The sequence below is a fragment of the Pezoporus flaviventris genome, unplaced genomic scaffold, assembly GCF_033815535.1.
Source record: "Pezoporus flaviventris isolate CSIRO_AGI_PZ_B2104156 unplaced genomic scaffold, CSIRO_AGI_Pfla_v1 ptg000001l, whole genome shotgun sequence".
Lineage (NCBI taxonomy): Eukaryota > Metazoa > Chordata > Aves > Psittaciformes > Psittacidae > Pezoporus > Pezoporus flaviventris.
In genome coordinates this window covers 19,181,882-19,208,355 of record NW_026892549.1, presented here as the reverse complement: position 1 = coordinate 19,208,355, position 26,474 = coordinate 19,181,882, and the positions used below count along the sequence as shown (strand labels likewise).

The window sequence follows — 26,474 nt, the reverse complement described above, 5'->3', positions numbered from 1 at the left end:
ATCTATTGCTATCTGTGTGGGATGGGCTGAAATTGTTACTTATCTGCTACTGAAATTACAGTAGAAAATCCAACATTTTGTCAATTATTAACCTTGCAAAAACTCAACACAGCCAGAATTTAAGCAAAATTGAGCGTCCTTGGATTAAATGAAACACTTGAAAAGTCTGTATTGATGTGTACTGGCAGAACTGAATGCTCTTGTCTGTGCGTTTTTGCCAAATTTGCTTGCATTTTCAAATATCAAGAATATGAATTTATCATTTTTTACTAAGCTGTCTTGTGGACTTAGAATTTTCATTGAAGGAGCCAAAATTTATGCAGGATGTGTACTCTTCAACACTTGTAGGTCCAAGTCTATGGTACCGGTTATTTTAGAGTCCTGAAAGAAAAAAATGGATCTTTTAAAGATATTTTTTTTTTTATTTATTATTTCTTAAAATATTTTTATGTGCTTCAGGAACATAGCAGACAATTGAATTGCTGGATAATTTAAATAATTTTTCTCCATAGACTTTTCTGCTAAGTAATTGTTCAGTAATTAAATTCAGGTACTAGTGAGGATCTAAAATGTTCTACAGATTGAATTGTTTCTTTTGTTTGTGCTTATTCAAAGGATATGCATACAACTTGACAATTCAGCTCAAGGGTATAAAACTACTGGAACACTGCGGTGCTCTTTCAGGCCGTGTCATGCATCTTCTCTGCCAGGGACAGTGGAGGGTCATTAAACCTTACTGCTGACTTACCAAGTCTTACACGATGACTATTAGTCTAGTTGAATTGTCATTGCTGAATTCTCCCAGTGTGGCTGATTCAATATTTAATATTTTGAGATGAATTAACTGATTTGTATGGACCTTTCACATTAGTTTCCAAAGGGCCTTCTAAGTAGTTTTTTACATTTTTCCTTGTAGCAGGATCTCTCCTATGCTGAGGCATACACCTGGCATGCTGGATTTGTGCAGCAGTGGGGAAAAAGCAGCATGATGCTATGATGCCAGGGTGTGGCCCTTAGTTCAGTCCTGTGCACAGCAGGGTCTCCTTTACCCATAATGGGGTGTAGCAACCTCAGCCATGCCATGTGGCATGATGTCTCAGGTGTGCCTAGCAGCTCATAGACATAGTGCTAAGTGTGGCACAGGAATGTCGTGCCTTATCCCAGATTTTGGTCTGCTGTTTGCAGAAATGTCTTGGAACCAGAATGCCACAAGGCAAGGGGCAGCTCAACAAACCAACATATCTGCATCAAAAGGAGCATGACCAACAGATTGAAGGAGGTGATCCTGCCCCTCTCCTCTGCTCTTGTGATAACTCACCTGGAGTATTGTGTACAGTTCTGGTGTCCCCAACATAAAAAGGACATGAAACTGTTGGAACAAGTCCAGAGGAGGGCCACAGGGATGATCAGGGGACTGGAGCACCTCCTGTATGAAGACAGGCTGAGAAAGTTGGGGCTGTTCAGCCTGGGGAAGAGAAGGCTGCGTGGAGACCTCATAGCAGCCTTCCAGTATCTGAAGGGGGCCTATAGGGATGCTGGGGAGGGACTCTTCATTAGGGACTGTAGTGATAGGACAAGTGGTAACGGGTTAAAACTTAAACAGGGGAAGTTTAAGTTAGATCTAAAGAAGTTCTTTACTTTGAAGGTGGTGAAGCACTGGAAGGAGTTGCCCAGGGAAGTTGTGAATGCTCCATCCCTGGCACTGTTCAAGGCCATATTGAATGGAGTCCTGGGTGACATAGTTTAGTGCGAGGTGTCCCTACCCATGGCAGGGGGGCTGGAACTAGGTGACCTTAAGGTCCTTTCCAAATGTAACTATTCTATCCTATAATTCTGTGATTCTGTCTGTATGGTTTTGGCTTTGCATTTCTTTTGCATTTAATGATGAAAAAAAATCTCAGAGTCTTCAAGATATTTACGGCCACATGTCCACAATGACAGTGAAAATCCTCTTGGTCTTAATTTGCTTTTACTGGTGTCACTCATGGGAATTCAGAACATGATGGTAATGTACCTGGAGGCATTTCTGTTCATTACGTTATGTCTGGAGAGCTAAAATTGAGTTAGAGCAGGAGGAAAGTCTTGTCACCTGTTAAGTTGCTGGTTCTACCTCTCACTGTATCACTACTGGGAGGACAGTAATTACCCTCATTGCATTAACAAGTGACAGACAAATTAAGCTAACTGTTGCTCATAAATCATAGAATCATAGCATTGTTTGGGTTGAAAAGGACCTTAAAGATCATCTAGTTCAAATGCCCTGACATGGGGAGGGACACCTTACCATGTTGCTCAAGGACCATCCAACCTGGCCCTAAACACTTCCAGGGATGGGGCAGCCACAGCTTCTCTGGACAACCTGTTCCAGTGCCTCACACCCTTACAGTAAAGAATTTCTTCCCACTATCTAATCTAACTCCACCCTCTTTCTGTTTAAAACCATTCTCGCTTGTCTTATCACTACATGCCTTTGTAAAAACTCCCTCTTCAGGTTTCTTATAGGACCCCTTTAGGTATTAGAAGGCTGCTTTGAGGTCTTCTCTAAGCCTTCCCTTCTCCAGGCTGAACAAGCCCAGCTCTCTCAGCCTGGCTTCATAGGAGAGGTGCCCCAGCCCTCTGATCATCTTTTTGACCCCCCTCTGACCTTGCTCAAGCAGGTCCATGTCCTTCTTGTGTTGGGGGCCCCAGAGCTGAACACAGTACTCCAGGTTGGGTCTCACAAAAGCAGAGTGGAGGGGGAGAATCATCTCCCTCAACCTGCTGGCCATGCTGCTGGTGATGCAGCCCAGGATACGGTTGGCTTTCTGGGAGGCAGGTGCATGCTGCTGGCTCATTTTGAGCTTCTTATCAATCAGAACCTCCAAGTCTTCCTCCTCCTCAGGGCTGCTTTCAATCCAGTCTCTGCTCAGCCTGTGTTTGTGCTTGGGATTGCCCTGACTCTGCACTTGACCTTGTTGAACTTCATTCGGTTTGCATGAGCCCCCCTCTCAAACCTGTCAAGGTTCCTCTGGATGGCATCCTTTCCCTGCTGTGTGTTGACCACACCACACAACTTGGTGTCGTCAGAAAACTGGCTGAGGGTGTGCTCAATCCCACTGTCCATGTCGCCAACAAAGATGTTAAGTAAAACTGCAGATTCTGTTGTTACTTAAAGTATGTATTTTAAAAATTAGTTCTTGTGTGTAGTGCTACAAGCAGGTGGCCACTTTCAGTAAGTTTTAAAATACTAGTTTTCAGCATCACAAGTTCAGCTGAATGACTTTTACAGTAACTATGTGGAACTGCCCTATTTTTAAGTGCATCCTTTAATTGCTACTTTTCAGTCTTCAGTACATTTTTATTACGTATTTCAACCTAAGCATATAATTTGTGTGTTTCAGATGAAATATTACTGTCATTTCACTATACTTGTGGTGTTTCTTGCAATGTCAGTTAAAGCTAGTGACTGTGACATACCTATTTCTCATAATCAGAAAGCAGTATGCTATTTGTTCTTCAATTTTAATCATGTTTTAGACAAAGATGCTTTCTGTCCTGGGTTCAGCTGTAGTAGTCATTTTTCTTCTTCTTAGTAGAGACACTTTCAAAGGCAATGAATTGTAGCAGAAGCCATGACAGGAATTTCTGAGAAAAGGGAATGTTGTTATAAATTCTGCTAAAAGTGACTCTTCATTGTAACCTTCCAACCTCACAGGGTGTTTCTGGCTCCGGTGAAATTATAGTTCTATGCAAGCAAACCCCTGCAGCAACAGAGGATGATTGTATACTAATAGGGAAGTAAATCTGGTAAAACGTATTTGTTCTATCTGAATCATTGTGCAAAACACAATTCTAAAGGTCATTATGGTTTCTTTTAGTCACTTACATTCACATAATGTTTGGAGATATCTTTATAGTAATCTGCATTTCCCAGATTTGTTCTATCAACTTTTAGCTGGGAGAATTATTGTTACTGAGCTGTCTGTGAAAGGTTATCAATCACCTTAGCTGGAGTTAAGTGCGTGCCAGATGTAGAGGTGAGTAGAGTTTACCATACCTGCAAACAACACAAGTGCTTGTTTAGAGGACACCAGTTAAATAGCAATGTGTCAGACAAATATGTATTTTTATTTTCCCCACAAAAATGGTACTGCATTAAAAGTATTATTCACTGGTAGGGTAAGAACTGGATCTGACAGACTTGGATTTTTCAAAATCTAATAGAAAAGCTTCTATTTTAAGGGCACACTAAACTTTCACACAAAGAATAGGGAAACTGGATGAATAAATGTGAATCAGTGGTCTTGAAAAATTATGAGATGGTAATACTGCTTTGACATCATTACTGTACTTTGGAAATCTTGTGTCAGGGAATAAAACAACAGCAAAATGTAACCTCAGCAACTGCAAAAGATTTTAAGACACGTGAGTTCTTAAAGTCATTGATGCCCTTTTTTATGAGATTTGTCTTCCTCTGCATGCTAGTGCATCCTTGGTAGAACATAGTGCATTAGGCAGCATGCTTCCTCTCACTCCCTTGCTTTTGCCTCCTAACTCAACTATTTCTTTTTTATTTGATCTTCTGATCACATAAATTAGCACAGAGAATCTTACATAGTTCCATAACTCATTGCTGTGATGGAATGTTTAGACTACCAGCTTCTCTTGTTTATTTCTCTGTACTTCTTTGCCCTTGTGTCCAGTATTAATGATATTTGCTTTTATGCCTTTGTTTCTAAAACTTTCTGTTGTTTTTAACAGAACTCTTCTCAGTCCCAGTTTGGAAACCTCATCACATCATTAGCTGTGTGTAAAGACCTGTGTTCTCTGAGATGTATTCTGTCCTTTCCTAGCAGCCATGGTTAAAGATCTTCTGTTACAGTGTCTGAACAGCTTTCCATTTTTCTTCTGGCTTCATCTATTCTTGTGAGAACTGGGGTCCCCACCATCTTGGCTGCCAGCCTCAGCTTCAGCCTTAATGGTGGTAGCAGTTGTCCCTGTTGCATACAGAATTTGAAGGTCATCCGGCTGAGTTGTTGTCATGGTTTAAGCTCAGCCGTAGATCAGCCATGCAGTCTCTCTCTCACTCCCCCCTTCTTCCCTCCCCCCTGCTCCCAGAGGGATGGGAAGGAGAACTGAAAGAATGTAACTCCCACGGGTTAAGAGTAGTCCAGTAACTAAGGTATAACACAAATCACTACTGCTACCACCAATAATAATAATGAGAAGGAAAATAACAAGGGAAGAGAATACAGCCTCTCACCACCCGCCAACTGATACCTAGCCCAACCCAGCAGTGAACTAGCCTTTCTGAGTAACTCTCAGTTTACATCCCGGGCATGATGTGCTGTGGTATGGAATACCTCTTTGGTCAGTTTGGGTCAGATGCCCTGTCTCTGCTTCCTCCTGGCTTCCCCTCCTCCCTGGCAGAGCATGAGATTCAGAAAGCCCTTGGTCAGACTAAACATTTGAACAGTAACTAAAAACATCGGTGTTATCAGGGCTGTTCCCAGGCCAAAAGTCAAAAACACAGCACTGCACCAGCTCCTAAGAAGGAGAAAAAATGACTGCTACTGCTGAACCCAGGACAGCTGTGTTACTTCTAAACCTCCTTTTTTCATTGGACGCACAGTGCAGAAGATAATAGAGGAACAGTCTGCTACAAGAACTCAGCAAATTTTATGGGCCCCACTAGAGAAGCGAACCAGACAAGGAGGAAGGGAGTATTTTTTTAAAAAAACTTTATTAAGGTCCTGTCCTTTCTAAAGCAGCTTGTTAGAGCACTAGTGAGTTATGCTTATGTTTTCCATAAACCCTCCGTATCTGAGGTACAGGTGTGCTTGCTGTCAATGCAGAAACTTCTCAGGTGCTCAGTGAAGTCCTTTCCCCATCAGTCTAGCACATCTGCAGGCATGCTACACTGAAGACATTTCAAACTTATATAGGCATGAGTATTTTTTGTTTGTTTGGAGGAACATTCTGCAAACAGTCATTCTGCTTTTGCCTTTTTTAATATTTTAGGAATGGCATCACATTTTAAGACTTTTCCCATAAACAGCTCTGCATGGAGAACTGTAGAAAAATAAAAGATTTTGAATTAAAACACAGGCTTCCCAAAGCACAAACTAAGATGTCTGCAGGCATTCAGTTGTCAAAAAAAAAAAAACCCCAAAAAAAAAACAAAAAAGCAACCAACTAACCAAGAAAAACTAAAAATTCAGTAATAAAGCATATTGGAAATTGATCATATGACAAGAATTAATAAAATGACCAGTATATGTCATCTTGTCTAATACATTTTAATCCCCTGGAATTGCATTTACCTTGTGTATTGACACATTGTGATTCATACACATATCTGCAGAGCATGCCATTCTGTGCAAAATGCTATGGCATTTTGTAATGATTCCTTCTCTTCAGAAAAAGAATTTTTTTTTTGGTGTATTGTTGTTATGCCCTTGTTATCTCAGGCATAGCTGTCTTTCTGCTGCTTGCAGAACATCTGCAGTTTATTTTTTTCCTGTGGTAAACATGTCAGCTTGATATTCCAACTTTCTTATGGCTGTAAAACTTGTTCATGTCTTTTGGAGTAGCAGGTATGCTGGCATCTGATATGCTGTGCTGTATTGGAGGGCCAGTGAAATAGCCCACCAAAACCATGGTTGTAGTAGTTGTTTCTGTGGGCAAAATGTATTGTATGCACCCAGTGTAAGGCTGGAATTGAGGAGCTCTGAAATCATATAGCTTAATAAAAGGATTACAGGTGGTTTTTTTTTTTGTGAAATATAAATGGTGTTTCCCATGAGCCATTTAAAACTCAACTGATGTCATAAATACAAAAAGCAAGACTTAAGAACACTATTTCTGATGGCCTCTCCTAACACTGCTAAGCTTTTCCCAAGAGTTCAGCATTTAAGAGGTTATATTGAAGCAGAGATTTTTTTTTAAGTGCTTTGAAGGTTGCCATCCTTCAAAGCCTGTGGATTTTATTTGTTAGTATCTTGTTTTAGGCTACTGTCAGTCTTAATTAGTGCAAATAAATCACTGCAGCTTTCTGGCTCTATCTCATCTTTAGGATTTTGGAACGCTATGTCCAAGATCAGATTCCTGGTGCAACAGTCGTGGTGGAATCCATTGGTGCACGGAGGTTTGGGGATGGATACTCTGAAGAGGATTATACCAAGTCTGACCTCATGGTCTATGCAATTGACCCTCAAACAAATAGAGCTATAATGAGGAACGAACTTTTTAAGTAAGTGTATTATTTGTTGCTCTTCCTGTGTTTCTATGGACTATTCCAAAGCCTGTTCGTCTATCTCAGCAAGTGGTTCAACACAACAGGAATGGAAAAATCTATTGATGCAGCTGGTGCATGCTCCTACATCTGCCTTATGTGGAGCTTGGGAGTTTGCAATTTTGCTAGGTTCAGTCCATTCCCTTGAGCTGAATGGCCCCAGCATGTGTGATTTAGATGTTGTCACCATAAGAGCTTGCAGTATATTTGGTCCACCATGTGGAAGAGGTTCCAGTTTGAATTCCTCTGAAGGAATTTACTTTCTAAGTACTAAAATGTTTCTGTGATCTGCAAACAAGAGCTTGGTGCTCCAGCCATTGACCTTCACGCTTTCTGCAGTTTCCTTTCGGAACATGTCTCTTTCTCTTTTCTTTTTTTGAGGAAACTGAATAAGGGAGGGAAGGGAAAGGAAGAGAGGTGGTGGGTCCTTGGCTGAAGTATAGATATCAGGGCACGGCCCAGGTTTACATCTACATGCAAGAAATCAGTAGGGCTCACAGGTGCCCAGTGAGCTGAACAGACAGATCTGCATGGGCCTCTCCCCCCCAGCTGCTAGAGGAAATGGTAAACAGCAGTAGACAGGCCACTTATATACATAATTTGATATTGTTTTGCCTTTTCAATTGACTTCCAAATTAGCAGTTAAATTCCAGTGTCACGTAAAACACGAGATGGCTTTTTATTGACTGATTGTAATTAGAGCACGCTGTCAGTAAGTGGGCCAGCCCTGTTCACTTCAATAGAGCAGTTTGGTAGGGTGCCACTCTGCCTGGACTTTTGTACCTTAGTACAGCTCTGGTGGGATATCATTCTGGCATGGTCTGCCTACCTAAGAGGAGAAACCAGACATTACGTGGGTAAGGAAATTAAATTAAGGTAATCTCTTTACATTTTTTTCTGAGTCTTCACTAGTGGCAAGTAGGTTCTAAGACAAAATTGGTATCTCAACCCATTCAGCTGCCAATGTACAAACATGGCTGTAGAATCATTTTGTAAGAAACTGTGGTTTTTTGTGTTTCAGCATTCTGCATATGCTTTTTAAGACTGAAAATGCAAATGAGGCTTTTCTTCTAAAGCACAACCTATCTTTTGGAATTCTGCATGTGTTTCACCTTTGTGTTTGCTTTTTATCTTGGTGAAAACTAGACCAGACTGTTCCATGATGCTATAAAGCAGCATGTCAGTCAGCAGCCTAAAAAGCAAATGGCTATGAGCCATCTCAGTGAACTGTGATTGAAAAAGGGCTTGTTCTGCCGAGCTCTTAATTTAGAACAGATGAATTACAGCATACTAAATCTCTACATATATTCAGAGTTTATAGGTTGGAAAGGATCACAGTGATCAGTCTGACCTAGTATAATAACACCATGGGCACTCCCAAATTTAATTCTGCTTTGAGCATATCTTTCAGCAAAGCAACTGCTTAAGACAATCTGGTCTATTACAAGCTTTGTGTTGTTATTGCAGGGTAATTATTTTTATTGAAAAAAATCAGGCTTTTTTTTTTTATTTAGTCAGTTACAGTTTTCTCTGAACCCTCTCCAGTCTTCCAGCATCACTTTCTGAAGTAGGAATGTAAAAGTCATGACAGTAACCTAGTATCCATGCATAGAAGCAGTTTTTGCTCTTTCAAATACATAGAACGAATCTTTTCCTGATGCAGACTGTCTTCATCATCATAAAATGTGTCTCTCTTCATTTTGGTGCTCTTTGAAAATATAGGAATGTCTTTTTAGGGGTGTTTTTGTGTGTCTAGCGAAATACACAGAATAGAGTTAAGTTAAAAAACTATTTATCAGATGTGAAGGGTGGGTTATTAATTTGCCTGGTCTGCAAATGTATGGGGTACCAGCTTAGAAATAAAGAGAAAAATGAAGTGAGAGTTTTGTAGCTTAATATCTGAAGTTAACAAGTTTTCACTAGCAAGTGGGTGAACCTTGAGATTTGGCTCAGCTGAGGTGCTTACCCAAATATAAAAAGAAATTTATTCTGTGGCCGTCTTCCCTGCAGTTTTGATTTTTAGCGGGATAGCTCAATGTTCTTCCTGTTACAGCCACAAGACACAGTTGCAATAGTTGTCCCCTCACTGTGAAGAGATTACTAAGGGTCACAACCATCCTTCTACTTGACAGGAATCTGATTCAGATCCTAGCAGAAAAGATAGGAGAAAGGATTATTTAATAAACTTGATATGATAGGAGAAAGGTAGGGAAGTCAGAAAGTATGTAAACCTCTGTTTTAAAAGTTTAATTAGCAATAAGGAAGATAAATTTAGCCAAAGTATTTTCTAAGTGTTGAAAAATTTCATTATGGATACAGAGGCATGAACTGTACCAATGGCACAGATTTAGCATGTGAATTCTGCCACTTGTTATTTTAACACAACTTATTAAATGATCATGTATTGAAGATACGTGTGGCTTTTCTTAAATGGGCTTTTTTGGGAACACTGTCTTGTGTTTCTACTTATGTAACAGAGTGGAGGCCCTGATTTCAACTGAGTTAAACCTGTCACTGTTTGGAAACAATTGTCTGCAAAAGTCTTAATGAATGTGGAGGTGAGTTGAAGACAGAGCGAGCAGAACAACCTGTTCCCCTTTGCAGGGGGAGTGCTGCTGGGATATAGACCCATATCACTATCACTGCTGACTCATCCTGGTTGATGCTGGCAGCCAGGCACAAGTCAGAGTACTGCTGGGGTCCCAAAGGTGTTTGGATTTACACTGCAGTTGGGAGGAAGGGACAGTCAAGAGCGCTAATGCCCATCAGCAAAGTCACACTTGTGACCAGCTACAGAGCTGCTTTTCTACGAGTGGTAGATTGTTAAACCAAAGCTCATGTTTGAGGTTGTATAATCACTTTGGGAAGTGTTGTTCCAGTATGTCAGCTCACGTCCAACAGTCCTTTATGAAATTAAGACATCTAAAGAGATGCAGTGTGCTCTGGATGTGCTGTATTAATACTGCTATGCACAACAGTTCGTGCGTAGACCATACCATACTCACTACTAATATTTTGAATGGGCTGCCTCACGTCCAGAAGTCCCAGATGACTCACCCAATCCCACATATTTGGATTCAAGCAAAATATTTGGCTAGAAAACAGAGACAATTTAGAAGTCATGGACACAATGGCTATACTGTGCTCATCACTGCCAGCTGGGGAAAGCCTATGTGTCTCTCAAGACATGCTGATTTTTCCCTAGCCTGTAATTTGTAAGACTGATACACAAGGAGAGATTCATACTTTTCCTTAAGGCTTTTATGACTGATTACCTGACGTTTTTATTAATCAGGAATCTGTCTGGTTACACCAGAAGAAGAATCTGAACAGTAACTGTGTTTTATTTCCTCCTCAACCTTAAACTCCTGAAAGACTTTGAGGCCACTTAGATAATTTTACAGAGCCGAAATGAACAGCCTCCTTTTTTATCTTTTATATGAGAGAGGGTTTGATGTATTGGAGCATAAAAAACAGTTGAATCCAGAAAATTTCTCCTGCATATATATTAAGTGGAAAATGTCCACCATTAAAAAGAAAATGCTTACCATGTCTTTGTCTTTTGCACAGTTTCATCAGAGAGTAAATGCGCATGGTTGAGTTATGAACCTGTTAGAATAGGGTTTGTCAAGAAAATGCTAACAGAATGTTAACTGAGAGATTGTTAAAATCATCCAGAGATTTAACGCTATCCTACTTGAATACTATTCTTTTGCCAGCTGAAAGGACGTGAAACATGCATGCACCAGTGACATCTAGTGTACAACAAAAGAATTAGAGCTCCTTTTGTATTCGATTTATGTACTGCGAACCATCATTGCAGATCTTTAAGCTGTGAAAAAGGATTTTTGCTCAAATGTTTTGCAGAAGAAATCAGGGAATGAGTTGTGAATAACAGCAGAGAATACTAATACAAGGGAAATTATTCTTCATATCGTCTTGGGTTGCTTTTTGTGAGAGTGTGGGTCCATGAGTGAGCAGCCACTGGTCTTTGAAGTTAGTATCATGATACCAGCACTATTTCATCATTGGGGATGAATTGTTCTGCATGTTATGAAATTCAGCTGATACTTTACACAGAGTGCATTCTCCCCAGAGAGGGAAAAAAAAAAAAAAAAGGAAAAAAAAATCCCCCAAACAATGGGGGACAAACAGTGCAATGAGGGCTTATCAGTAAATTGAAAGGAAATGAATTTTAAGAAATTAACACCCTTTAAGAAATGGTCTTTTAGGAGTGCAATTTCTGCTGTGGGATCAGACTAAGGAAATGGAAGCTATTTCAGACTTTCTTTAAACATTCAGAGTTTGTATGCAGAAATGCTTCCAGAACATTTTTCAGCTTTTTCTTTTGTGTGTGTGTTGTGAGTTTTTGGTTTTCTTTATCTCAGTGTTTTTCACTTGACTTTTTCCAGGAGAACCATCGTACATGTAAGGGTGTGGGGTGCTGCTATATTTAAGAGCCAGCAGGATACTCCACCATCCCAATGGATGCATCCTACTTTGATCTTTATAGCTGAAGCCTACTACTTGGCAGCTTGTGATCCTCACTTCAAAGTGATCCAAGAATTTTGATTTTCCTTTGGAAGTTGAACCATTGCCCAATTTTTTTTTATTTCTTTTTTTTTTAAATAAAGCCTTTGCCAAAATGTTGTTTCAAACTCCTAAAGTAAATTTCTTAAACAATCTGTGCTGGTTTTGACTAGGATAGAGTTAATTTTCTTCATGGTAGCTAGTTGGGACTATGTGCTGACAGCAGTGTTGATAACGCAGGGATGTTTTAGTTACTGCTGAGTAGTGCTTACCCAAATCAAGGCCTTTTCTGCCTCCCACCCCACCCCACCAGGGCATAGGCTGGGGGTGCACAAGAAGGTGGGAGGGGACACAGCCAGGACAGCTGACCCTAACTGACCAAAGGGATATTCCATGCATTATGGCATCATGCTGAGCATATAAAGCTGGGGGAAGAAGAAGGAAGGAGGAAAGTTCAGAGTGATGGCATGTGTCTTCCCAAGTAACCATTAAGTGTGATAGAGCTCTGCTTTCCTGGAGATGGCTGAACATCTGCCTGCTGATGGGAAGGAGTGAACAAAGTTCTTAATTTGCTTTCCTTATTAAACAGTGTTTATCTCAGCCCACAACTTTGCCCACTTTCACTTTTCCAATGCTTTCCCTCATCCCACTGTGGAGGGGGGAGTGAGTGAGTAGCTGTGTGATGCTCAGTTGCTGGCAGGGGCTAAACCACAATACAAACGTGTTGTTTACTATTAAAAAGTCATCCAATAGGAAATTTTCTATTGTATGAGAAATTAGGTCATTTGATTCAGATTTATGTTTGGCTACCCATCTTTAAAATGCCAATTAGCAGATCAGATACTAAACTTCTTCCACTGCGTTTGTTTTTTCAGAGACTGTTCTAGTCCTTTGCTTGGTAACTGTGTTGTTCCAAATTCCTCTCATAGGTGATGTGCAGACAGAAGACAGACATAATTGCAGGTTGTAAGCAGTGACAGCAGCCACGTGTTTCTGTTAGCTAGCATCCTACTTTTGCCTAGGACCTAACTTGTCTTAACAGTGTCTAGTAGGACAAATTGAAGACAACATTTTTCTTTATAGCTGTATAGATAGCCTATTGCTCCTGTAATTAGTAATGTTAGTCAAGATTGCTCTAGTATCTAGCAGTGTTTGGAGAGTCCATAGAGTTTAATTACAGTTTATTAGAAACATTTAGTGGTTTTTCTTTTAGAAGATGTGTGAAACTCCGGAAGAAATGGCCTGCATCTTCTCCAAAAAAAAATGGGAGGCAAGTTTACTGTAATCTCCGTTTGTCATCTTTTGTGATCTCCAATTTGAAAGTCACAAAAGAAACATTTAAGGAAAGGAAGCCAGTAAATAAATTCCCTCAGCAGTATGCCAAACACTGAGAGAGCACATCCTTCAGCTACTGTAATGTTCACTCCCACTAGACATGAGTTCATCTGATCATTGTCCCTCTTTGTTTTCCTCTTGCTGTCAAACATTCATGCTATAAGTGAAAGTCTTACTCAAATAATTCAATACTTAATACCAGCACTACAATCTAAGAAAATAGCAGAGACCTGGAGACTAACAAGACAGAGCAGATGCAAGAATGAGGCTCAGAATTGATACAACTGGGGGAAGGGGGTGGGGATTGATAAAAGCATAGTTTTTTGAAATCCCTTTTCTTCTTAATATTGAAGAGGAAGTCAAAAGGGAACTGTAGGCTATCCTTCCAGCTAAAGACTTTCTCTCAGAGGCTAAGGAAAGTCCTCTAAAAATTACCCACTTTTAGAGTAGCATCCAGTTGCTCTTTAGGCCAGAGTAGTCTTTTGTAATGTGTGCAGGAGGATTAGTTAATTGTCTGTGATAGACCCCTGAAGGAAAAAACAGTTAGCAAGCCATTTGCCATGCTTCTGTCAACTGCATGAAGAGCATTTTGCCCCTAGAAATTAGGATAAACTTCAGCTGACTTCTCCTTTTCAGTGATTGAACTGTGATCTGGTATTAAGTACATTGGAGTTATCACTGACATAGGGATTACAGGAAATTACTAATATTCTTCAACACATAAAGAAGAGGTATGTGCTTTATCAGACCACAGCTATTAACCCAAATATGCAGTAATTCAAACACAGTTAATGAACTTGGGCGTAATAGTTTTCTTTTGTGACATTGAAGGTTCCTGGATGGCAAACTGCTGGATATCAATAAAGAGTTTCAGCCATACCTGGGGCAGGGGGGACGCATCCTGGAGATCCGTACCCCGGATGTAGTAGCGAATGTCAAGAAGCAGGCACAAGCTGTAGGCTTCACGGAAGGCGCGTTACTTGCTCTGGCCGTCATAATCATCCTTTGCTGTATGCCAGCAATTTTAATAGTTATGGTCAGCTACAGACAGTAAGTATTCCTCCTCCTTTTTTGTGGTAGCAATGTTGTAGTAGGCATGCTGTTTCTTAACAGAATTGGTTTGAATATTATCCTTCATTGCAAAGAAATTATTCTACAAAGATGAAATTTTTATTTTCCTTCTTATCACAAGAGTTGGGCACTGCTTGGTGTGGGGTGTGCATGAAAAGAGAAAATGCACAGGAAGTACGTCTCGCTATCCTTTTTATAGTTGCAGTGCAGTAACTGTTTTAGAATATGTGCCAAACACAAGATCAAAATCCAGGTGTTTGTAACGCGAGTGTTGATTCAGAGCTGACTTCCATGCCAAAAAGAAAAAAAAAAAGGAAAAAAGGAGGAAAAAGGTGCTGTTTCAATAAGTGTATCAAAAACCGAAATGTACAATAGCTTGGGCAAAATAAGAGCCCTCAACTTTTTTGTTTCTATCCTAAAATACAGTTATATTTTTTCTCTAGCTGTCTGATTCTTAATTGCCGATGTTTCATGAAAAAATGACTTTGTGTGATTTTAGCACTGTCTAAAGCAGCCTACCTCAGGGAGAACCTTTTTGATGTTTCCACTCGCTCACCTCCTATAGACTCAGGAGGTTTAAGTAATTGGGCCAATAGACTAATTAAAGGATCAACATCACTAACAAGTTCCTCTCAACTGTATAATTATTTTTTAATTTCTTCTCATGAAAGATTTCTAATTCCATGTGTGTGCTCTGAGCACTCAAAGAATTGTCAATGATTGCAAAATCAAAACATCAATAATTCCGTGCATTTTCCCCATTAACTGGCTTTACTTAACATCTGTATATATTGCTCTGTACCTTCATAGCTTCCTATCTTGATTTGAAAACTTTTGAACTAGCTGGAATGTAAGAACCCCATAATGGAAAACCTCTGCTCCACAGGACCATTTAAGAAGGAGTTTCCAGAGCCATGATGGATTTTTTTGTTTGCATTTCTTTTTTATTTGTTTTGTTTCTGCAAAAACTGCTTTGGTACCTGCTCCCTTCATTGTGTTGAGGCCAATGAAGTGTCACCGCTTCTACAGACTCCTGCTGCAGTGTTGCATCAGAGAGGGAGAGGGCATGGAGGGGCTGGTATACATGTTTTACAGTAAAGCAGTTATAATCTGAATGCTACAATAGATGTAACATGGTGAGAGTTAAACTGTGCATTTTTCCTTTCTGCACTGCAGTTAGGAGTTAGCAAAGCACTATGTTAGTCATCATTTAAAAAGCGTATCCTACATGAAAAAAATAGCAGTCTGCCCGAGAGCACTTTCCTTAGTGACACCAGAAAAACAGCCAATGATAGCCATATCTTGATAGCCGCTGTGCGTTCTGTGGTTTATATTTACATCCAGTGTCTCCAAACAATTTGGGTCAAAGGAAAAAGTCTGTTTAAATGATTTTGAAAGAGCTTAACAAATTGTACTGTTGGGATGGCAGTGCATCTCAAAGCTGCTTTACTTCTCCCAAAATTGTATATAAAATTTGCTTCCAGTGAAATGCTACTGAACCAGTTCAACCTACAATTAGATGGTGATTGTTGTTATCTGAATTGCCTGTTTCTTAAGAAATCTAATAGCAGTATTTTTCCTGGACATCTGTTAGGTTATCAAAAGATTATCAATCTTTTTTAAGTTTTAAGGAATATGCCTAACTTCATTTCATTAAAAAAGTCACATTTCTGTTGTCTGGAAGTATGACTTGGAATAGGATTTATAGAAGACCAATGTGAATAAACTATACTTTTATGAAAAATGTGTCACTGAAGAGCGTCAAGGAAAATAAGAAGAGTTGTAGTGTTAATATCAACACCAAAAGTTGTCCTGAGCCTTGTGGTTTGTTTTCATATTGCACCCTTTTTTCTCCTTCTCAAAAGGAAATTCGATATTTTTCCTGATAGCATTCTGGCAAAGAAGGTGCTCCACTCTGCCACTGAGTGTAGAGATTATTGCAGGATAAATATAACTGTCATACAGCACATATGATGTTAAGATTTTCTCACTGATGAAACTTTTAAGGTGCTGTAGTCCATTTTTCAGTGCTTTCAGATCAGTGAACTAGATTTTGTAAAAAAAATAGTTACTGAAAAGAAAACGAATTTATAAAATTATCACTGTCGAAGTGCGGTTCAGTGCCTACATTTGACCTGTAAATAATCCAGAAGCTATCATTATTTTTTTCTATTAAGTAGTGTCTTTGAAATACATTATCCAGTACAGCCCCACAGGTAACTATAAATAATGTATTATTTACTAATCACAAAAGACAATTACGTTCTAAATAGTAACCAGAAGTAATACTCCTTCAGTACTGAAGATGTTCCTATAGCATTCTTGAGATATGTTAAAATTATGTGTAAAAATGCATCCTTAGTAGTCTAACAGTTAAAGAAATATCATCAGGTATATTCATGCCTTCATGCCTTTTGTGTGTGTGTGTGTGTGTGTGTGTGTGTGTGTGTGTGTGTGTGTGTGTCAGGGAGTTGTTTTCTCTAAGCCCAAAGCAGTTTTCTCTGCTGTAATTCATGTTTATGCTGACTGCAAAATTGTTTCAAGAGTATCACAAATAGCAGCTAAACACTGTTCAGCTCTGGAAATCACAATTCTTTAAACATGTCATTAATTCTGTAATTTTATGTGGGGAACAATTAAGTAGCATCTAGCTTAATGCTCCTGATAGGCTCACTGTTTAAGACAATTGTTGCAAGTAGAATTCATTTAACCTTCCTTTTTATCTCTTTATCTTTCTTTGCATAACAAAACAGATTCAAAGAGTAAGTACTTATTTTCAGTTTTGTTTCTAACAGCATGTATAGGAATTCTATCAGCCTACCAGTCTTTATTTTTAAGAAGAAGGGGTACTTGACATTTAGTAAGTGTTAGAGTTATGCAGAGTTAAAAAAATATATTTCCATGTCTGTGGTATTTCTCAAGCAAGCAAGTGCGTATCAGGCTGGCATGCATAGAGATACTTCCCAAGGAATGATCAGGTATCAATCACCCTCAAAACCAAAACAAGGTAGATCAGTCATGTCACCTCAGTGGCGCTCCCCAAGTTACACACATGAGGGAACACAGGCTTTGTTTTCTAGATAGAAAAATAAATTTGTTTCATAGTGAATTTACCTATTTAAAAAAAAAAAAAAAGAGTACTATTTTCAGGAAAACTGTTAATTGAGACAGAAATTTCCCAGCCAGCTCTAATGAGAAAGAAGTCGTAAGTGATAACTTTAACTTTGCCAGAGACTTTTTGTGTGTTTAAAAGGACATTTTCTTGGCTTGAATGAAGCACTTGACCAAAAAGCTTACTCTCTCCATTGTTCGTCTTTGGCAGCCAAAACAGAAAAGTCTCCTAATGAGAAAAATGTCAAAGCTAGCACATATATTATCTCCTGGGAAATATTATTTTCTGCTGTTTCGGTGATATACTGCTTGGTCAGGAGATTCTGTCCAGGGGGAGTTCTGGGATGCCACCAAGAGATAACAAATACTAGAGAGTTGAAAAAAATCCAGAAACAAGATTATCACATTATTACTTTTCTTTAAAGAAGACAAAACACAGGGATGTTTTGAAAACTGCAGGGGAAAAAGCTAAAACCAACAAACAAAAAACAAAACAACATAGAAAACTTTATGCCTCTGCTTATGTTAGGGTTTCTAATCAGTATTTCTCCTTCCCTACGTGGCTTACCAAAGACGGCAAACTGAATGTGCCAAGACTGCAAGAATCCAGATGGCTTTACCAGCAGGCAAACCAGCAAGCACCACTGCTAATAACCTCTATGAAGAGCTTGGTGACAACACCATGTAAGTATTGCTTGTGACAAATCAATAAAATTGTTAGTGACCAAAACCATAATTCACTTTCCAAGGCTTTTCTTCATGAAAGGGGGGTCTCAGACATCCAGGAAATAAATTGGATAAGTCTGTAAGGAGAGATAAAAGAGTTTAACCTGTTAATGGGGATTTCTTGTAGTGCATGGGGGACTCTAACAGGTTTTAAGTTGGAAAAAAACATGGTATAACCAGACGGGTTTTTTTCAAAAGGAGTATCCTAGAGCAGGCTATTGCTACCAGGGTGAGCTAGAACTGGGATCTTCTAGTGCCTTTGCAAATCCAGACCAGCACACCACATATTTCAAAGCTGTCGACAAAACATATCCAATGAAATTGCTGCCCCAAAGTCCCCATTTGCTATAGTAAGAAACATTCCCTGCCCATGGCAGGGGGTTGGAACTAGATGATCTTAAGGTCCTTTCCAACCCTAACTATTCTATGATTCCGATGAGTAAAGTGGATGTTTTTTGCTATAAATTTGAAACTGAATATTGGCATTAAAGTTAAAGAAACTATCAAAATAGAGAAATCAATGACAGTTCAGTGTATATATCTTTTACCTATTTACATGCTCTTAAAATAATAATATTGCAAATATGCCTTTCTTTTCATGGTTCTGTAAATCTGAAGTTTATGGACTACAGTAACAATTTAACTCTCAGCGTGAAGATATTACAGTGGAGAATAGCCAGTTAATAATTGGATCATGTGGGGTGTTGATAAGCTTGCCTACTTACTCATATATGTTTATATTTTAAAACCAAGTAACACTAAAAAGCATAGCATTAATAACATGTTTGGAGGCAGGTAGAGAGTGAGGTGCTGGTTTGGAAGATTGCCCAACTTTTGCTCTATTTTCAGTCATTATTTGTTTTGCTCAGAAAGTTGAAATTTTCCAGATGCTGTGACTGTGTTTGTAAAATGTTAAGGATGCATTACAGAGTGTACCACTGTTGCTTTAACTCTTGTCCATCTGAGCACAGTCTCTGCGTTTGAAATAATTCCAGAGCTTGAGCTTGTCTGCATAAATAGAGGATCTATGCTTGAAGCAAGAATAGCTTCTCCTTGCTGCTGAACTTCTTCCCATGCCTTTTGCTTGTTTGAAGTTTTAACTGCTTGGGCAGGAAGTGAGGAAAAAAGTATGTTTGACAGGAGCTTATAGTGACTATTGAATGTGAGCACTTCTGCTTGTGAACCACATAAGATCACATCTGTGCACTTCCACATACAGTGAGGTGCCCTGCTGGATAAAATTCCTGTTTATTTTGCATTTAAATAAATTCCTACTAAAATTAATGCAGTGATAATAAAGCTGACTATCTGTGGGAACTGGATATCCCAGTGAATGAATCTGCATTTTGTAGTGAAGAATACCTTATGCTAAACCCAGAACAAGCCTCATTGTGCTGGGTTTTTATCTGCAAAGTTAGGGTTTTTTATGTTTTAGTATGGCAATATATAGGTGCAAACTTCCAGATTTGCAGTATTGACTTTCAGGATTAGATTTATGTTCATTTTGACTAAAAATAGGTTTCATTGCACCAATAAAGGTGCCATATTTGGAATATTTTCTCTCAGACATCTTTGCATATAGGTAAGATATCCTCATATTCATCATGCTAAGGAACTGGTTAAACATAAGCTTGTAAAAATCCTCTACGACAAATTAATATACTTTGGATTTTAAAGAAAATAGTATGCTTCAATAAAAATAATTACAAACTTTCTTTTTTCTCTGTAAAATATTTGGTTTCAAGGCAGTGCTGTAACTTAGGAGCTTATTATTTGGGAAATACCTTTTTTTTTTTCATGAATTTTAATGCCATATTTCCTGTCTTTAGTTGTCCTAAGACAATCATCTTTCATTTAGAGTGCTGCCTTGTGTCTTGTTTTCTTAATTTGGTGTTTATAGCAAATGAAATGGAACTAAGTTCTTTAGTTTTAAATCTACCCTGTCTCATAATTTTCATTTTTCTCTGTCTTTGGATACGTAGGCATCAGTAAGTAAGCTCATTTCATTGTCTTAATATCTGTAGCTGGTAGAAAACGCTAGTTAATTATTCTTTCAGTAGTTCCCATTAAACCTTGCAATCCAAAACACATATTTTATTTGTCCATTGATCAAGTACAGGAAAGACATTTACTGTGAAATCTCAATAGTTCTATGCTTCTTTATCCTTTTCTTGGAAGCAGAGATGAAGTATGATTGCTGAACTTGAATGGTATTATTTCTAAAGCCGAATAGTTCTACTACCTGAAAAAAAAAAAAAATAGAAAAAGAAAAGAAATGCTGAATGCATTCTCAGAGGTTTGCTTTCAGTTCATAGACTGAAGATCTCACAATTGGATGCAAACAAAATCTTTCTTGTCTGCTATTTGCAATTCCTTGCAAGGCAGGTACACTTCTTTTGGTTTACACAAATGTGCTTCAAACTGGTGAGCTAATGTTTCTCATTGGTTCAAATACCTGTATATATCCAGAATAAGATTGTATGATAACCTTATCCTTGAAAGGCATCATGTGAAGCAAGGAGGAACCAAGAAGCTTTTGAAATAATCTCTTCCAGTAGCACAAAGGTTATGTCTTGCATGAGCCTTCTACTGGAGGGTTTCCTTCAAGTTCAGAATCATTTATTTCTCTCACCTCTAAATAGATTGAGCGTGCTTGACCAACCTCAAAGTATGCTGCTCTAGAGTAAAGGATTAATTTGTTAGGTGAGAGCAAATTCTTTTTCATACTGCTATTTTCTGCCCAAAATCAAGCCTTAGGCATACTGGGTTTTTTTGAGAAATTGAGTGGTTGGGGAGAGTTTATTCACTGGGATAAACCTTTGTGGCTTTGCTGAGTGTCATTCACAAATGGGAGAGTGATCCCTGTACTTTGTGCAGGGATTCTTCTCATTGGTCCTCTCAAGTCCCTGTGACCATTAGGGAGCTGTAGTTTCTCTGTGTGGGTAGTCTCCCCAGTCAAAACAAGAAACAGAAGGTTAGCAGCAGATGTGTTTCAAAACAAAATACAGGCCTCTGGGGGACTTTTACATATTAAATAACTTGAAGGAGATTTACTATCCCTTAATCAACCTCTATCCAGTATCTAGTTTTTAAATTTCTCTTCCAGTTTTGTTAGGGAATATTTAACCACTAGAGATTAAATTGCCATTAGTTTAGATTTGGTAGTATTTTCTGAGATATGAAAAAAACCAACACTAAAAAAGTTGGAACAATCTGACCAAGGGATCTAAAATTTCGCCTTCCAATATTTATGTAATCTTGGAAAACGTAGTTTTTCACCTATTCCTTTGTAATAAAGCCTAACCCTTTTTTATCTGAAGAATATGACTCAAATTTTGGTAGAGACAAGGATTTTTAACTCAGAAGGTTTTGTGAAAATACTGGATGGCTCTAAGTTGCTAAAAATAGTTTTATGTGGTATTTTAATTTGTGTGTATGCAAAGAAGTCAGTGTTACACATGCTATACTTTAGCAACAGTTGCTTAACTGGAGAAAATAGGAAGGTTTTAAGTATGGCATTCAAATTGTGGAATACCAGCAATGGGAAGAGGTAGTGAAGCTATAAGTGAATTGTACAAAAGTGGAATTCAATCTTTGTACACCATTTCTGCCATAGCATTCCTTTATGCCATCAGGTGCTCACCATAGCCTGTCTTATAGATATGTTTAATTTTTCAGAGGGATTTTAGAGTAGGTGTTGTTGTTAAGACTGTATTCTTGGTTTGGGCTTAGGGTTTTTTTATATCCGCATGCTAGAGAGCATGTTTATTTAGTTACAAAAACTTGTACATGGCAGCAATGGAAATGCATTTTTAGTCAATCTCATTGCTGACAAGCATAAACTTCTCCTTGAAAGGATAAGGGATTTGTTTTTAGCTGTATCTGACATTGGCCAATATCCTAAATTTGTCACAGGCTGAGGGGAAATACATTTATTTTTTCAGCTTCAGGTGAACATTAATTAAAGTAGGGCTCTAAAGGCATACTTTTGTAGCAGACAGTTTGGGGATATTGATTTTAAAATACTGTTTATCTCAAAATCAGCCTAGAAGCTTGTGGTATTAAAATATTTTAGGAAGGTAGGTTAATGAGGCACTCAGAGGTGCTAGATGAATCCCAGAAAATGGTGAGACCTACTTTTAGTGTAGAAGTTCAATGTAATCGAACTGCAGGAGTTTCTCACTTGGTTTAACATGGTACAGAGATTAAATTCACACAGATTCATACTTCTACCTCTATATGAGTATCATGAATGCAAGAAAATCATGCCCAGCATGGTAATTCTTTTCGAATAAGTATCAGGAGGATGGTCTGAGTCTCCCATGCATATCAACTGACTGGCTTCAGCTCCCATTGCCCACCTCACAGAGACCCTGTAGCTCTGCACTTCAGGTATGCCCAGGTGCACCTCCTGGGACCATGGTTTCACACCATGAGTTTGAATCACAGTTCTAATTTTGTGTATGACTTATGGCCAGTCCTTAAAAGGCAATGCAGGCACACTTAAACACTACCTAATCATACATGTGCTTGATAGAATAGCAGAGTTTTGATGCACAATTATAATAAATATATTTATCATAAAAATCCCTGTCAATATTCTGTTGGCTGTGTGCAGTATGGCACAGTCACACTGCCATCTGAATGATGGAAACATAATTATATGTACATAACAGTATACATACCATCAATCTCTCACAGACAAATTGTATCACATAACTGTGTAAATGGAGATAAGGTACAGTATTGACTGATACTTTAAAATCTGAGGGGTTATTTTAAGAAGAGGTTAACTTCCTTTTGAACTCGCCAAGTAGCTGAAAACTTGTTTTAATTTTTCTTCATCAAGTTCTCCCTTAAAGAAGGTGTTAAAGTAAATGTCTTGCCCAGTAGTCTAGTAAATGTGATCTTTCTGTTGGATAGTAGTAGTTTGCTAGAAGTAATTTAATGTCTCTGATTCATATCATGAGTTCTTTTTTTTCTCTCTCATAAGTATCTATGTCCATGCATGTTTCCTCACATGTGATTATCTTCTTTTCTTTCAAGTCTTTTTCTTCTCTACCATTTCCAACAAAGCAGGGGAAAAAAGTCAGTCTTAGAAGAAGGAGACCGTCAAAGAGTTATAAGCAACTTTGCTTCCCGTGCTATTGAGGCTCACAAGCAATCTAATATCAATGGATCATTGAACAATAATCTTCCCAAATCTTCAAGTAACATCACTTTCTTATCTGATGAGAACCCATTAACTACTCAAAACCCACTATATATGGAAGGTATCACTCAAAGTCCTGCTGATGCTGGGTTTCTACGGAAAAGAAAAGATACTCTAGATACTCTTTCTCCTTCAAGACTAGTCTTGAGAGATACCTCTTTAGGAGGCAGTCACCGTGCGTGGACAGTACCAACTCATATTACTAAGAGACATGCGCCTGGTTCTCTGAGTAGGCCAGTTATTATGGACCCCATTCAGTGGCAACAGGAAAGACTCAAAGCAGAGAAGGAAGGAACTGAAAATCTGCATAGCAGTGTGGATATTAGCAGTCCACTATTTCAAAAAATAAGTGGCCCCAAGTTAACTGTAAAAGAGAAGGCGAGACAGTTTGAGCAGCAGGCTTTGCAGGAAATGAAGCAAGTGAAATCTCCTGATGTGAAATCCATCCGATCACCAACACAGAGCATCTGTTTCCAAGAAGGAGAGAATGTGCTAGAGCAGTCTCCTAAAAGCATGGTTGCTTCTCCTTGCCTTCGCTGTTCTCCTCTGTCCTCTCCAACACCTTGTGCTGAAGTAGTTGAACCAGAGACCTCCAAGGTCCCCTCTGTAATCATCACTCACCATGATTATCCTGAAGAACTTTCTCCTCCACCAACTCGCAAACCAACTCCTCCATCTTTTAGGATAAAGAAATCAGTTTGCCAAAGTTTTCTAGCTCCTCAGACCAAAGAAGTTATAGAAAGCATTCCAGACCCACCTAAGATTCCCCCACCCCCACCTCCACCGCTGCCACCTCCACCGCTGCCACCTCCACTGGCACCACCACCTCCGTCCCCTCCTCTGTTGCCACCACATACTCCACCTCCACCCACAGTTTCTCTTTTTAATTCTTCTTCATCTCCTCTTAACACCCAGAACCTCTTCCCCGCCAAGCATACAAAATCCCCTGCCAAACAGCCAGCTGTACCACCACCAGCCACAGTGCCAGAGCCTCCTCCCCGTAGGGAGCTGAAAGGTATTCTTAAAAACATTCAGAATTTAGCAGCAATTGAAAAGTCGGTGGCCAATATGTATAGCCAAATAGACAAAAACCACGTTCTGCCCAAGCACGTTTCTAAGCTCAAACCGGTTACAACACCAGAGCTGCCAACTCCAGAAGCTGTGGCTGACCACAACCAGCAGAATGGCAACTTGAGCTGTGTTGTGGAGGAGCTTGAGAAACGCTTTCCATCCCAGTCGACAGCACTGTAATATTTACAGTTGGATGTTTTCTGCATGTAACATTTTGAGTGAGATGACTCTAATGCAGCACATGGTATCTGCCTCAGACTATCTAGACATTCAGACTTTTTCCCTTTCTCTGCTGTATATCACTACCTAATCAGTCCTAATCCCAAACTGCGAGCCATTGTCTTTCCTGTTTCTGAAATCTGTAATGTATAATAGTTTTACAAGTTGTTTTCTCAGAGGTACATCTTGCGGTTTTATGATACTGGTTCTTAGCCTGTATACCAAAAATGCTTGGGAAAAACTGTCCATTTTTACCCAAGGATTTGTCACAGACAGCAGAGGGCTTGATACTGCTTAGTGTTAAAGCAGTCTTCACTGTAGGCAATACCAGTAAGCAGAGTGATTTTTCTACACATGTAATTGGAATCTCTTCCTTTGCCCATAAAATATACCACCTGGGAGGAATCTTACTGTTAAATATTGGATGTCAAAGAAAGCAAGCACCTGTAGTAAGCAGGCTCAGCAATAGTGAGACAGAGTTATTGCAGTAATGCATCTTCATATTTGTGGGAGATGACGCAGCACTCTGTTATGCTGGCATGCTTTCTTTCACCTCACGTTTGCATCTCAAGTCAGAAGAAAAGTTTTGTCTTGATTTGTCAGTAAACCTGGCTGTCTTCTCTCCTGTTATCTATGTTTTGCCTTCCATTGCGTTTTTTATATTGTAACTGCATGTTAAAAGTTTTTATTTTGAAAATTTCTTTAATGTACAAAGCATTTGTCTGTTTTTTATTTTGCATGTGCATGTTTTTGGTGTCTCTTTAACTTTCATGCTAGTTTGCCATGAGCTTCACAGAGGAAACATCTTGTTTAAATTGTAATAAAGTCACTCTGATTAGTGTCACCAAATGAAGAGTTTTGAAGTACTTGTACTTTACTTTTTGCTCACAGTCATCTAAATCAGATCTTTACATTAAATATCAAATATAGTAAATTAGCTCTTTTGGAAAAAAAATGAAAGTGGTAAGCAAAAGCAGTTTTGTCATGTAAAGGAATTTTAGTTTTAGTATTTTGTCAAAATTGAAAACATTTGTGTTTAGTATGACAATTTTAAAAATCATATTAGGAAAGGTGGATATTACATACTGAAGAAAAATTAAAAATCTGATTCAGTATCAAATGTCATAAATCTGAGCAAAAAGGTAATTGATTATTTATCAGAATGTCTAGAGATACTCAGCATTTCCATGGTGCTTGGCTTTTTCTCTTTTATCTTTTTGTTTGCTTGTTTGTTTAAATCTGCAGTTAGGACATGTGTGGATGCTTCAGCTGGAAACTGCTGAAGGTAGTTTCTCTCTCTTTGCCCCAGAGCCAAACTCCATGAACTCCATCACACAAGTTTCACTTACATTAGGATTTTTCTTTACTTAAAACTCTTGTTGGGCTAAACTGTAGTTCCAAGACATGTGTATGTATGAGGGAAATGATGACTGATCATAACATTTTTTTTGTAGCAGAATCTGTATAATTTATTAGATGCGCATATGTGGAATACCTGCTAATGATGCTAAATTCTCCAAGAGCGGCACAAATGCAGCATAATGTCAAAGTTCAGCAGTTATTAAGTAGAGAAACTTTCAAGAGCCAGAATTGGAAGATGGCTTACATGTTTACTTCCTTCTGTGTGTCTGCTATGGTCCTGCCATGCAGACAATGGGACAGTGGAAAGTGTGGAGAGATGAGCATGAGATATTACTGTGCTAAGCATGTTCATAATGGATCAGCCCTTAAGGGGATCTTGTAGACCCATATCAAATGTTTCTGTGCAGTTCATTGGATCACTACTGAAATGCAAGACAATTATGACCTGATTTTGCAGTGTGCAGTGTCATGCAGCAAACCTGCAAGCGTTTAACATTAACACCAATGAAGTTATTCAGCTGCAACTGTTTCTGGCATTCCTTAAGCCAAAAGAATTGATGTCAC

General features: G+C 38.8%; 1 protein-coding gene across 11 annotated transcripts in view; it reads left to right on the top strand.

The window, feature by feature from the left end:
- Positions 1-26,474, top strand: part of PCDH15 (protocadherin related 15) — a 364,105-nt gene that overhangs the window by 323,589 nt on the left and 14,042 nt on the right. For 9 of the 11 annotated variants that reach the window (XM_061446935.1, XM_061446952.1, XM_061446917.1 and 6 more), the window contains 3 exons: positions 7,055-7,231; positions 13,970-14,188; positions 17,894-18,004. In XM_061446935.1, the coding sequence (XP_061302919.1) occupies positions 7,055-7,231; positions 13,970-14,188; positions 17,894-18,004 (507 nt within the window). Of the gene's footprint in view, positions 1-7,054; positions 7,232-13,969; positions 14,189-17,893; positions 18,005-23,092; positions 25,384-26,474 lie in introns of those variants that run through there. The other 2 variants (XM_061446907.1, XM_061446898.1) reach the window with 1 other exon arrangement.